Source organism: Oncorhynchus mykiss, chromosome 6 (assembly GCF_013265735.2).
Source record: "Oncorhynchus mykiss isolate Arlee chromosome 6, USDA_OmykA_1.1, whole genome shotgun sequence".
Taxonomy (NCBI): domain Eukaryota; kingdom Metazoa; phylum Chordata; class Actinopteri; order Salmoniformes; family Salmonidae; genus Oncorhynchus; species Oncorhynchus mykiss.
Genome location: NC_048570.1, coordinates 39,656,248 through 39,670,999, shown reverse-complemented (window position 1 = coordinate 39,670,999; position 14,752 = coordinate 39,656,248). Strand labels below are relative to the sequence as shown.

The 14,752-nt window shown below is 44.8% G+C and overlaps 1 protein-coding gene across 1 annotated transcript in view; it reads left to right on the top strand.

Annotated features, from left to right (window-relative positions):
* Positions 1-923: 923 nt before the first annotated feature.
* The window catches only part of LOC110525926 (zinc finger SWIM domain-containing protein 6), a 50,795-nt gene continuing 36,966 nt past the window's right edge, over positions 924-14,752 (top strand). The window contains exon 1 of the mRNA XM_021606443.2: positions 924-1,350. Within this exon, the coding sequence (XP_021462118.2) occupies positions 924-1,350 (427 nt within the window). The remainder of the gene's footprint in view (positions 1,351-14,752) is intronic.

Sequence of the window (14,752 nt, the reverse complement as noted above, 5' to 3'; positions counted from 1 at the left end):
ACTGAATATAAATATAGTGAGGATTGCTACATTGCCCACTCCAAACGGGAAAGCACATCCCCCTGCTTTGACTACTCAGCCCCCTTACATGTCCGGTGGTCACATACCACTTTTGACACCAACGTAGTGAACGGTGGAGCAGAGAAGCAAACCCTGTTCACATCGCGCCAATAGGGTTAACCCTCTTGGTGGGAACTGTAACTTGGCTCATATAGCGAGGATCGTATTCAAACCCTTTAATAAAAAGTGTTGAATTTAAGGCACTTTTTCGAGCATGCAGGTGGACTGTGTGTGTGTGTAAGCTTGATGAGGTCAAGAGAGAGGCTATTGATAATAGAATAAGACCTGTTTTTATAAAATTACTAGAGAATTCACTCATCCATATCCTCAGGTTCCTTTCAAGCCCTCTCCCCTCGCCTACGGTTGAGAGCCCTCTGAATTTAGAAAACAACCCAGTCACTCGTGATGTTATTGAGACGAAAGAGCCTGCGGTTGGTTGAAGTCTTCAATTCGGACCCAGTTTAAAATTCGGTTTTATTTCAACTCTTGCTTAAGACCACACATGGATTAGACCCCGCCTTTAAACTCAAACGCAAACAAACTTCAAAGTCTCTTCGGCTGCAAAGGCCCCGCCCTCTCGCTCCGGAATGGCTTCACAAAGGATTTGCCGACGTTCGGGAATTCCGCCTTCAGTTCCTTTTTTAGCGCCACTCGTGCGCTGGAATCTGTCCAGGATCACACCCATCTCTGTTAATTTGACAACACAAAGGACTTCACTGAACCCGAAGACACCGCCTACTATTCCAAATAAGGGTCGTCTCTCCATGTACGGAAAACAATCGGCTGGAGAGCGTCTTTTTCTCTTCCTTATCCCGTTTATATGATCCGAGAGGAACTGCGCTACAAGTTACAGCGGTGCGATCATGGCGGAGCGAGTCCAGCAGCCCCCGGCCAAGCGGCCCTGCTGCCGGCCCGGCTACAACCCGGCATGCAGGCAGGGGCAGCGGGCTGGAGGAGTACTTTGTGGCGGTCCGGGGTCCGCTCCAGGGGGATTGGGAAAAACACACAACCCCGAATCGCTGCTCGACATCGCGGCTCGGAGAGTCGCAGAGAAGTGGCCATTCCAAAGGGTGGAAGAACGGTTCGAACGGATTCCAGAACCCGTCCAGAGAAGGATCGTGTACTGGTCGTTTCCGAGGAGCGAAAAGGAGATCTGCATGTATTCTTCGTTCAACGCAGGGGGAGATGAGAGTGGAACTAGCGGGGAAAACAATGACGATACCCAGCTGCCTTTCCTACGGGGTGTCACTCTGCTGGAGGGCGGTTGGGTGGACAACGTACTGCAAGTCGGTGAGTAGCTTTCGCTAGGCTACTGGGAAATATGATGCTGGCCGGGGAGTAGCTAACACAGTTCCAAGATAACCCACATTGCTTGGAATTTCAAGGGAACCATGTTTAGTCAAAAGGCTAGTGTCATTTAAATTCTCACAGACTAAGTCATTTGCCATTTTCTACCCACACTCATCCCATGCGATTCTATATTTTCCAGTAAGGGGGTAGGGTAACCTACAGAAAACAACCCAGCTACCCTACCCCCTTGTTTTTGCCCAGTGCGCATATAAAATTGCTCTGAGCCATTCCCAATTGAAAGCTTAGCACTTTGTTCCTATTTTCGTGATCGTTTGTGTCTTTTCAGCTTGCTGTCCCCCTCCAATGGGTAACCAGACAAAAGCCCCCCTTTTCACCACTGGCTAAATAGAAGATATTTAGAAAGGTTGGGAGGGACGGGGATTTAAAGCCACAGCGCTTCTATTTTGTTTGCTAAACACAATGTAAGCTTTTGCTCTGCTACGTTTTCAGCATTCGTGAGAGAATTTGTTTTTTCAAACACGAGAAAGGCTATGATATGGTACGCGTTAATGTATGCCAACAACGCACAATCATGCGCCCTGTTCAATAATGCATTATTATTTGTGGGATATCCAAGTATAAATAAATACAGACATTTAGACTGCTATTGGCTCAACTGCTTCCCTTTGCCAGAGCCATAAGATTTCCCTGCATTCGTCAGTGCAATAAACTCAGCTGTCACTCTTTGCCTCCCCACCCTTGGAAACACTTCAGCATTTTAATCCCATTACCCTCCCCAGTTCATCTGAATTTATAATGCAATCTGCAAACATGATTTTATGCATGATCTTTCCTCAGCCTCCTCCCCTTGTTCTTTCCCTTCAGAAGGATCTGTGTTACTATTGTGAGCAGCCCCAAAGAGCATCACTCCACCAGCTCCTATCTGTTTACCAGATTCCTCAGCATTAGGGCTTGTTTATGTTCTGCTGTTTGGCTTCTCTGGGAGACATAGATTGTCAGTTCTTGCAAATGAGTGTTAGCTCGGATTTGGTGAGGTGTGTGTGTGTGTGTGTGTGAGTAGAATAGAATGAAAAAAGGGAGAGTGTGTGTGTGTGAGAGGAATAGAAAGAGGGGGAGTGTGTGTTGTCGGTCTCATTCTGCATGCTAACAGGAAGAGTGAGGATGACCGGTGAGCCCACAGCAGGAGTGCCTGTTGTGCTGATTGACATTTTCACCCCAGATTTTTTTTTTTGCTGTGAAAATAAAGCCAAGGCAAGAATATGATAAATAAATGATGCCATCTTCTCCAGGGGACAGGCTGTCACTGGAGGAACGGCTTAAAAGCAGGGTGACGTGGGGTGGAGCGGGCTGTCAACCGCATCACAAACCACAGCATGTAGGGACACATCAAACACAGGGGAATTTGTCCTTAAGTGTGTGTGTGTATGTGTGTGTACTGTTGGGTGATGAGGATGAAAGACAGTACAGGAACAGAGAGAGAGAAGGCAGAGGTTATTGTGTGTATAGGGAAAAGCTAATATACTTGAATGAATCTGCGTCTGTACTTCTCCCCCTCTCCGTCTCTCCCTGGTGAACAGCTATAAAACTCTCCATATTTACTACCCTAAGGCCAACTAGCAGCCCCCCTGGTCTCCTGTGATTATTTATCTGTTTCTCAAAGACATTAATCACACATTATTTTATATACCCCCCCCCCCCCCGCCACATCGATGCTGGGTTTGAGGAATTGAACAGAGGGGGGTGCTGTAGAAGGAGGAGGGGTAGGAGAGATTGTGGAAAAAGATGAAAAGATGCAAAGATGGGGAGAGAGAGAGGCGGGGAAGGATAAACAGTAGATCCAGTATGTGGGGCGGCAGGGTAGCCTAGTGGTTAGAGTGTTGGACTAGTAACCGGAAGGTTGTGAGTTCAAACCCCCGAGCTGACAAGGTACAAATCTGTCGTTCTGCCCCTGAACAGGCAGTTAACCCACTGTTCCCAGGCCGTCATTGAAAATAAGAATTTGTTCTTAACTGACTTGCCTGGTTAAATAAAGGTAAAAAAAAAAAAATAAAAAAAAAAATGTAGCATAATGAAACGCTCCCCCTCTCCCTGACATTCCCCACTCTGGGAACACTGATGCTCCAGAGGAATATTCTGCAACATTACATACATGGGCATTATACCGAGGTAATTTCTACAGGAATAACGTATGTAATTAGCGTAATAACAATGTACAGGCTAGAACATCGCCTAGTTAGGGCTATTGCTCTTTGTTAATACTGTTTCCCAAGAAAATACGAAACAAGTGAGCACTAACATAATTGGTAAGGATACTAGTTTCTCAACAGCCCCAAGATTCTAGGGTAGTGATGTATTCTATCATTGTGATGTGTACCTGTGGACTTATTACCAGTCACTGTGTGGTCTGCTTGGTCAATACCTACAGGCTTGACAATGCCAAACGAGCACGCTGAATTCACCTGAACAATTGAACTGAATTCCACACAATGTGCTCATTCTGATCAGTGCCATAGGGAACAACACATGGCACTTTGTGTGGACTATGGCTAGCTATTGTTCTATGTCTGATTTGAGCTGAGAATGCAGTTTAGGGAGGGCCAACATAGCATGACAAAAGCATGTCGGGACGCTGCTTTTCCATTACTCTCATCCAGGTCATATTTTGCTCTGCCTGAAATATCACTGAGGGAAATATCACGCCTGCATGAGTGTCAATGTCATCCTTTCTTGGTCCGCTTATGATTTTGTGTGTGTGTGTGAGAGAGAGAGAGAGAAAAGGGTTAACCTCTTTACGTCCTGGTGAGTCTTGATTAGGACTATGCACTGGCCCTTCCATTACCTGCTGGCATGTTAGCCAGAAAAAGGTGTTTTGTACTGCTTTATAACTGGGTACACATTATGAGCTATGGAGATGATTGTCATCATGTTGCAATTATCTTGGCATCAAGCTGTTTACTCCATGCTTTCTCTCTGTGTGTGTGTGTCCCCTAGTAAACCATGTCTTAAGCACTTATATGCCAATGATGAGTGTGCAAGCAGTACTGTCATCATTACATATTTCCTCCTATCTTTTAGGCCTTCATATCGCTCATATCGTCCCCAGGTGGTAAGGGCCCAAGCCAACAACGCATCCTCAAAACAGGGGCCCCACAGGGGTGTGTGCTTAGTCCCCTCCTGTACTCCCTGTTCACCCACGACTGTGTGGCCGCGCACGACTCCAACACCATTAAGTTTGCTGAAAACATGGCGGTGGTAGGCCTGTTCACCGACAACGATGAGACCGCCTATAGGGAAGAGGTCAGTGTGACGCCAAGACGACAACCTTTTCCTCAACGTCAGAAAGACAAAGGAGCTGATCGTGGTGTAGAGGAAACGGAGGGCCGAGCACGCCCCCATCCATATTGACAGGGCTGTAGTGAAGCGGATCAAGAGCTTCAAGTTCCTTGGTGTCCACATCGCTAAGAACCTATCATAGTTCAAACACAATTTTGAAGAAGGCACGAACATTCCCCCCCCCGCCCCCTGAAGGCTGAAAAGATTTGGCTTGGGCCCTCAAAAAGCTCTACAGCTGCACCATTGAGAGAATCTTGACTGGCTGCATCACCGCTTGGTATGGCAACTGCTTGGCATCCGACCGCAAAGGGGCTTAGTACGGCCCGGTACATCACTGGGGCCGAGCTCCCTGCCATCCAGGATCTTTATACCAGGCGGTGTCAGAGGAAGCCCCTAAAGATTGTCAAAGACTCCAGCCACTCCAGCTACCGCGTGGCAAGTCTGGACCCCCACCTGCCCCCTTTGCACTAACTCTTGAATCACCTTGGGGTAAATGAGGGAGAGGACTAGCCTCCTTAGCAGGGGATCAAACAACGTGTGTGTGTGTGTGTGCATACTCGCTTGCACTTGAGAGGACAGGTTGGTGTACGTGTTTGTAAGATATTTTAAATGTCTATGACTTAGAGACGGTGTCATTGAGCATGTGTGTATTGAACAAATGCACAACACCCACACACACACCTGTTGTTTACAAAGCATGTGACATAACATTTTATTAGATTTTCTCTGCTTCAGTGCTTCAGCAAAAGCCACTTAAAGAATTTACCAGGGCTATCCGGGGCCTTTTCATGGGCCTGCTTTGACATTTTAAGCATTTTGTTCACAGAAGTGCAGAATTTAATATCGGGAACTTAAATCTTGCATGAGCATGTTGTCTTTGAGTCTCGCTGTGGCTCCATTTGCGCATTAAGCAACCAGAAAGCTCTAGGCCTCTACTTGGCAGTTATAGAGAAGCCTTTTTTTCAAGTATATTTGTATTTATGCTGAGTTAAATAAAAAAAATGGGGGGGGGGGGGGGGTTAGAGGAGCCTTTATTTACTTATAGTTTGCTCCTTTATTTTTACCAGGTTAGTTATCTGAGCACACATATTTTATTTTAAAACAATAGCGACATGGCCAAGGGGTAGTTTACATTTATCTCCTTTTCCAACTCTTAAAGCACACTCAGAAGGCTTTTAGACATTGTTTCTCTAATTTATTTTACTGTGTGAAATAGAAAAGAAACTCAAGCACGTAATCTTTCAGACTTAAGGCCTACTCTGGTGTTATTTTTACCCTAACCCAGTAACCAGGTTAGCTTGTTGTTATTGAATTGGGCCCTGAGACTCCCTTCTCCCCCTTGCCATGTGACTGACCCTGGGATCCTATCGTCATGGAAACATGGCTGGGCCTGGGGTAGTGTAAACAGCTGACTTTCCAAAGGGAACAGTAGCACCATCCAAGGGTAAGGAGTGTTTGGTGGGAAAACAGTGTTCCCTCTCCTCTATTCTCTCTTTCTTCATAATTAATTCCTCTTTGCAGCAATGGGCTGCTGCAGAAATAAGCATTAATCTCTCCAAGCCACTGCTGACTGTGGGAGGAAAGTGATCCTGCGTGTGCGCCTCTATACCCTGTGTGTGTACTAACCATGTTATACACGTTATCATTATGACCATGGAACAGTGCTTCTCTGTGGTGTGTGTGGTCAACAGCTGTTTGTTCCTTCACACCTTCAGTCGCTAAAGAGCTTTGAATCAGCCCAGAGGCAAAAACTGAAAGGTGTGTCTGAAAGAGTTCTCTGTATTTTCAGTTCCACCACAGCACCTGATGAACAGGCTCCCCGCCCCCATAGCACCTGGATCCCGGTTTGTGTGTACATGTCCTCCCCTGTCCAGGTCCTCAGTCATTTAAGCCTGGAGCAGAGAGGTGGATGGTTAGCCTACCTGCTGTCGTTACTGATTGAGAACAAACATCTCTATCTGCCCAAAACAAACATGGTGAGCGACCAGTCACCACTGGGGGGAATGGGCGGTTTGACTGTTGCTTCCTGTCCCTAACTGAACCAAGACTGGTTTGTGTTGTTTACGGCTCAACGGTTACTGTTGTGTTTGGATAGGGAAATTCTAATCTGAAATACGTTTCTAAAGATAAATTGTAGATACAGTATAGCCTACTCTAGTCATTTGTGTGTGTGTCAACTTGGATATAGTTCAGGCACTGTAATGATAAGAGGGTGGATGGCATTCCCATCAATCAGCATTCTCACCCTATCTTGTTTCCATTCTCTCATACACACACTTGTCTCATAGCCTTGGGGCGCCAGGCAAGTTATATATGTTTTCTTTCTCTCTGGTGCCCACACAATAAGCAATACCAGACGAGGATGAGGGTTTTACCTGGCTATGAGGCAACGCACGCACTCGCACTTCGGGTGAAGGTGTTCACTCAACGGCTCCGCCCTCCTCACTGACAACGAGGTTCAGAATAGTCAGAGAGTCGCATGATTGTTTTCCAATAAACACAACTTCACTAGCAGAAAGAGCTTGTATGTGGATATCGAGGAAGCTGTTTCTAACAGTTCGCGTTGGAGAGATGTCAACGCTGTCTGTCACTCACGCTGATTGGAGAGAGAAGGTGCGTGATCGTCATTTTCCAGATATACATTACACGCATCAGAAGACGTGTTTTTTAAATAGTGTAGCAAAACCCTCTACAGGTATCTGGCTGAGGACACAAACACCCCCAGAGTAACACAAAGCACAATATGACACTGAGTAAAAAAGCACAAGTTTATATGACACCACTGAGTATGTAGGCGGGTCTACTGTATATCGCAGTAGCATATATGATAACTGCTGTATGCTTAAACTTGGTATTACAATGATGAATATCTGAATTTGATCCCGTATGAGTGGTTAATTAAGTCTATTGATGGGCCCGTGTGTCAAGCCTAAGTAACATAATTTAAAAAATCTGCATCAAAATCCACCAGTTTACGCTAGATATTTTTTGTTGTTGTATGGGCTGAGCTTCAATCCACCGCACCTGCCTATGTCTGCCTTCCGCATCTGCGGTGGAAGGTGGCCTGGGCTACAGCGGTGTTTGTCAGATCATCCTGAAAAAAATCGGTCTTCTCACAAAAATGTATTTTTCATCCAAACAGTTTGGTCTACAAAACTATTATGACCACTCCGTTTTGCTCTACGACCCCCACAAGTGTCACGGGACTCATATGAAGGTCAACAATACAAACAAATGGAAGTATGGAGGTAGTTTTATGCTAACAAAAATAAGGGGTTTAAATGTGTTTCCAAAAAGGGGGGGAAAAGACACTTTAAAACCTTATTTCTTGTGATTTCATTTTGTTTAATATTTTTTTTTTTACCAATTTATGAATGTTATTCAATGTGTTTTCTATTAGCTAAAGAAGTAAAGGCCAAATTCAATATTTTATCAATTTATTTTTATACCTAATGAGGTCCTAAAATTCCAAATCAAATGGCTAAATGATCCATGGTATGACCATCCTTAAAACAATTCCATATGTTATCTTAGTAACAACCGCTTTTAGAGGTTAAGCTCAACTTGTATCTGGAACCTTTGTGTATGTCCCCAAATGCCACCATATTCCACTAGGACTGGTCAAAAGTGGTGTACTATATGGGAATAGAGTGCCATTTGAGACAGTCTTTGTGTCTGTGTGAGGAGCCTGTGGCTATTCAGAGGCTACTGCTGTAGTTGAGTTGGGTGGTATGTCAGGTATGCATGCACTGCTATGTGGAAGTGGAAGTGAATGGCTCTTCAGGCATGAGGGGGATGAGAGCTGTTTTTAAAGGACCAATGGAATTTAGTTTGGCCCTCAAGTTTCTTTCCATCTTAGATTCTCTTTCACTCTCACCATTTATCTCTCTCTTTGTCTGTTCTCAAGCTCTTCCCTACTATCATATCCTTCTACATTTTTTAAGGTCCAATGCAGCCATTTTTTAAAATCTCAATATCAAATTATTTCTGGGTAACCATTAAGTACCTTACTGTGATTGTTTTCAATTAAATGTGTGAAAAATAAACTGAAATAGCTTCTTAGCAAAGACCAATTTCTTAATATTAATGCGTTTTTAGTTTTATCATAATTTCACAGTATTATTCCAATGTGGAAATACACACATTTTTTTTTTTTTACTGCACTGGGCCTTTAAATTCGTCCCATTTTCAAATAATTGAACACCTGATTTACTTAACAAAAGGTACCTCACAATAGGTGGTCCAGGTATCCTCATGACATGACACAAGTGAGGTGGTGGCCTTTCCTCTGTAGTGCGCCTCTATTGTTTCTCAGTCAAGTAGGAGACCAATGACATAAAGTGGCCTTCAGACCAACTCCCTGAGTGCCCTACTCCTTGAAGTTTGCAGTTGTCAAAAAAACAACTATTTTGCTCAAAAAATTTTTTTTTTTTACCCTTTAGTGTGTGTGCTTTACTGTATTTATACTCAATAGGAGAAGTAGAAAAAACACTGGAGGACATCCTTTTTAAGCATGGTAATAGAAGCTCATATCTTATTTACACTCGTCCATCTAGATAGGCCCACAGTGTTTCTATACTACTTCCTGTGTCCGTAAGGCTCCCACAGGAAACTCTACTCCCTGCTCTAGTACCATGAGCCAGACATGACCTGAGGCTCTATGCTCTCTGAACCACCCCACTCCTATCCGAAGCAGCATTCAGCGGTGGGGAGTGCGAACACCAGTGGCCATATTTGGTGTACGCTACCATTTGGAATGCTGGCTTAGCAGAATTGATGCAGTGTTCTAGATTTGTGCCTGTGTCTGTCTGACGTGGCCCATTCTGTCCTGCCTGTTTCCCCAGGCAGCCCAACCCACTCAGGCCCTCCCAGCCCAACCCACCGAGGCTCATAGAAATAGAATGGTCAGAAAGTCATTATATTTCTATGCTCAGGCCCTCCTTGCAGTCTCAGCAGGGCCCTTGGAGACATGGGTATTCCAGGGAGAGATGGGTAATGGCCCACTCTCTGACATAGTCAGTCTATTGGACTGGATGGCAGACACACCTATAAAAACAAAATAAAGCAAAGAGAGAGTGGGGGAGAGAGAGGGGGGCGGTCGGATCGATAGAGCAGGGACACGTCTCCTAATAAAGATGTATTCCTTTTTTCCCTCCCTCCATCCGCCGGGAAGGGAAGGAGAGAATGTGATTAGCAGCCTGGTTTTCCCAGGGTGCCCGTGCGTGTGTGTGTGTGTGTGTGTGTGTGTGTGTACTATGCAGTTCACATGTCTCTGTCTATTATGTGGACCTGTGTGTGTGTGTGTGTGTGCGCGCGCACATCTCTTTCTTTCTCTCTCAATTCACAGGACTTTATTGGCATGGGAAACATGTTTACATTGAAATAAACACTTTTTTCCTGAGGCAATCAGAAATTAACAGTAAACATACTCAAAGTTTCAATAGAATAGAGACATTTCAAATGTTATATTATGGCTATGTTCAGTAATGTAGCAATGTGCAAATATAAACTCAACATGTTTCATGAACTGAAATAAAAGATCCCTGAAATGTTCCATATGCACAAAGCTTATTTCTCTAAAATGTTGTTCACAAATTTCTTTACACCCCTGTTAGTTAGCATTTCTCCTTTGCCAAGGTAATCCATCCCCCTTACAGATGTGGCATATCAAGAAGCTGATTAAACAGCATGATCATTACACAGGTGCACCTTGTGCAGGGGACAATAAAAGGCCACTCTAAAATGTGCAGTTTGGTGACTCAACACAATGCCACAGATGTCTCAAGTTTTAAGGGAGCGTGCAATTGGCATGCTGATTGCAGGAATGTCCACCAGAGCTGTTACCAGAGAATTGAATGTTAATTTCTCTGCCATAAGCTGCGTCCAACGTTGTTTTAGAGAATTTGGCAGTACGTCCAACCAGCCTCACAACTGCAGACCATGTGTAACCACGCCAGTCCATGACTGTGGGTTCGCACAATCGAAGAGTTTCTGCACTAACTGTCAGAAACCGTCTCCGGGCAGCTCATCTGTGTGTCCACCAGGGTCTTGACCTGACCGCAGTTCAGCTTCGTAACCGTCTTCAGTGTGCAAGTGCTCGCCTTTGATGTTAGCTGGCATGCTGGAGAAGTGTGCTTTTCACAGATGAATCCTGGTTTCAACTGTACTGGGCAGATGGCAGACAGGGTCGTATGGCGTTCTGTGAGCGGGAGGTTTACTGATGTCAACGTTGTGAACAGAGTGCCCCATGGTGACAGTGGGGTTATGGTATGGGCAGGCATAAGCTACAGACAACTGAACACAATTGCATTTTATTGACGGCAATTTGAATGCACAGAGATACCTTGACGAGATCCTGAGGCCCATTTGTCGTGCCATTCATTTTCAGCATGATAATACACAGCCCCATTTTTCAAAGATATGTACCCTATTCCTGGAAGCTGACAATCTCCCAGTTCTTCCATGGCCTGCATACTCACCAGATGTCACCCATTGAGCATGTTTGGGATGCTTTGGATCTATGTGTACGACAGCGTGTTCCAGTTCCCACCAGACAGCTCTGTGCATTGAACATGTCAATACTTCGCACAAATACAAGTAGTGGTGAAGTCGATCTCTCCTCTATTTTGAGCCAGGAGAGATTGACATGCATATTATTAATGTTAGCTCTGTTTTTGCTGCCTTTTTCTGGGCCAATTGTAATTTACGTAAGTCCTTCTTTGTGGCACCAGTGACCACACGACTTGAAAGTAGTCCAGGTGCGTCAACTAGGGCATGTAGGAAGTGCCTTGTTGATAGCCTTTTTAAGAAGGCAGAGATGCTCTTTGTTATCGACAGACCTCTTCCCATCTTAGCTACTGTTGCATCAATATATTTTGACCATTAGAATTTGCAATCCAGAGTTATCCCAAGCATTTTAGTCTCCTCAACTTTCTCAATTTCCAAATGTTTCATTACAAGATTTAGAGGTTGAGTGAATGATTTGTCCCAATTACAATGCTTTTAGTTTTAGTCCTAAATATTTCTAATTTATCTCTTCCCACCCATTCTAAAGCTGACATCAGCTCGTTAAAGTGTTGCAGTGATTTCACTTGCTGTGGTAGCACCTGGACTACTTACCAGGAGTGTTGAGCCATTAGCATACATACACAGGCTTTACTCAGAGCCAGGTCATTCGTAAATATGTTTTTTTTAAGTAATGGGCCTGGATAGTTGCCCTGGGGAATGCCTGACTCTACCAAGATTATGTTGTAGAGGCTTCAATTAAAGAACACCCTGTTCTGTTACAGGTAACTCTCGATCCACAATGTAGCAGGGGATGTAAAGCCATTACACAAGTTTGTCCAGCATCAGATTATGATCGATAATGTCAAAAGCTGCACTGAAGTCTAACAAAGCAGCTCCCACATTCTTAAAAAAAAAAAGTTTCTTTCAGCTATTCGTCAGTCATTTGTGCTGTACATGTTGAATGCCCTTTCCTATAAGCATTCTGAAAATCTGTTTTAATTTGTTTACTGTGAAATAGTATTGTATCTAGTCAAACAATTTTTTCTCTCCAAACGTTTACTAAGGGTTGGTAACATCCTGGGCTATTGGAGCCAGTATAGGGTGCTTTGCTATTCTTGGGTAGCGGAATGATGTTTGCTACCTTCCAGGTCTGAGGGCACACACTCATGTAGGCTTAGATTGAAGAGATGGCGATATCGTCAACGATCATCCTCAGTCATTTTCCATCCAAGTTGACAAGTAGACTGTCATTTTGCTGTTATCTGATAGGGGTGTCAGTGGGCTGACTGTGAACGCTCTGAGTACCTCTGGGTTGAGGTCAGTGATAAAGTAATCTGCAGCGCTACTGCCAAGAGATGAGCTGTACATTTTTTTTATATTGTTTCATTGTAGGGGCCATATTGGGGAGGGAATGCTGTCACCTCTAGGTAGGTGTTTTTCCCCCTTTGTACTGAGAGTGTCAAGTTCTTGTTCAGGTCGCCACAGACTAGTGCATGTCCCTGAGCCTGCAAGTGGTTGATCTCCCTGTCTATGATAGGGAAGCTGTCATCGTTAAAGTATGGGGATTCTCTCTCTCGCTCTCCCTCTCTCACTGTTCCTCTCAAACTCTCATTCCGTCCCGTGACATGGGTCTTCAGCAGGGATGGGTTTTCAGCGCTGTGAGTATTGGGGCGTGTGTTTTGGGTCATGACTACAGGCCATGGGTGATGAATAGCTTGACTGTTGCAGAGCCACAACTGGAAGGGAGGGAGTGAGAGAATACAGCATGGATGGAGAAGAGAGGGGAGGGTTCGGTGGATAGAGAGAGAGAGACTCTTCAGTGACTAGAGGATAAAAGCAGTCTCCATTGTCCTGGAGGCAGGCTGCAGCAGCAGCTGTGTCTCTCCCCTGTGTTTGTGTCAGCTAATATTTAGTTAATCTCTGGTCTGGGACCTACGGGACCGACTGGAGCTCCTGGTCCTCCATCCATCTTCCACTGATCTATATTCCACATTGTATCCCTCTGCCGTTAACCCGCAGAGAGGCGACAGCTAGTCTTACTGGTGTCTGACGCATCACAAAAAATACATTACAGACCAAAGTCCCCCTCTCTGTTCCCCTCAATACTCATTCCGTCCCGTCACATGGGTCTTCAGCAGGGATGCTTTTTCAGCTCTGTGTGAGTATTAGGGTGTGTGATTGGGGTCATGACTACAGGCCATGGGTGATGAATAGCTTGACTGTTGCAGAGCCACAACTGGTAGGGAGGGAGTGAATACAGAAGGGAGGGAGGGTTGGATGGATGGAGAGACGTAGGAGTGGTGAAAGAGGAAGGGAAGAGCTGTTGTAAACCCAGTGAGTCTTTAAACCTCTTTGGGATCGGTGTCCCGCTAGCGTTCCACTACGACAACATCCGGTGAAATTGTAATATTAAACATTCATGAAAATGCAAGTGTCTTACATCGTTTAAAAGCTTAACTTCTTGTTAATCTAACTGTGTTGTCAGATTTCAAAAAGGCTTTACGGCCAAAGCATACCATGCGATTATCTGAGGACAGCGCCCCATATCAAAAGATTTTGTCAGCACAGGCGTCACAAAATCCCAAATAGCAATAAAATAAATTACTTACCTTTTGAAGATCTTCCTCCTGTTTGCAATCCCAAGGGTCCCAGCTACACAATGAATGGTTGTTTTGTTCGATAAAGTCCCTCGTTATATCCAAAAAGGTCTGTTTAGTTGGCGCCATTGATTTCATTAATCCACCCGTTCAACATGCATACAAACAAATCCAAAAAGTTATCGGTAAAGTTCGTCCAAACAAGTCAAACGATGTTTCTCATTAATTCTCAGGTACTCTAATATCTAAATAAACTATAAAATGTAAGACTGAGAATAGTATGTTGAATAACGAAGACCGCGTACCTCATTCAGCGCGCAACAAGACTACCTTTCTAATGTGGGACACCTTGGAAAAACTACAACTACTTGTTCATTTTTCAAAAAACAAGCCTGAAACCCTTTCTAAAGACTGTTCACATCTAGTGGAATCCATAGGAACTGCAATCTGGGTACTATCTATTTGTTTTGGGCCTCCCGGGTGTTGCAGTGGTTAAGGGCGCTGTACTGCAGCGCCAGCTGTACCACCAGAGACTTTGGGTTCGCACCCAGGCTCTGTCGTAACCGGCCGCGACCGGGAGGTTCCTGGGGCGACGCACAATTGGTCTAGCGTCGTCCGGGTTAGGGAGGGGTTGGCTGGTAGGGATAGCGCGCTAACCAAGGTTGCCAGGTGCATGGTGTTTCCTCCGACACATTGGTGCGGCTGGCTTCCTGGTTGGATGCGCGCTTCGCTAAGAAGCAGTGTGGCTTGGTTGGGTTGTGTATTGGAGGACGCATGACTTTCAACCTTCGTCTCTCCCGAGCCCGTACGGGAGTTGTAGTGATGAGACAAGATAGTAGCTACTAAAACAATTGGATACCACGAAATTGGGGAGAAAAAGGGCTAAAAATTTGTTTTAAATAAAAAAATAAAAATTCCGGATGGAATTTCCTCGGTTCTTTGCC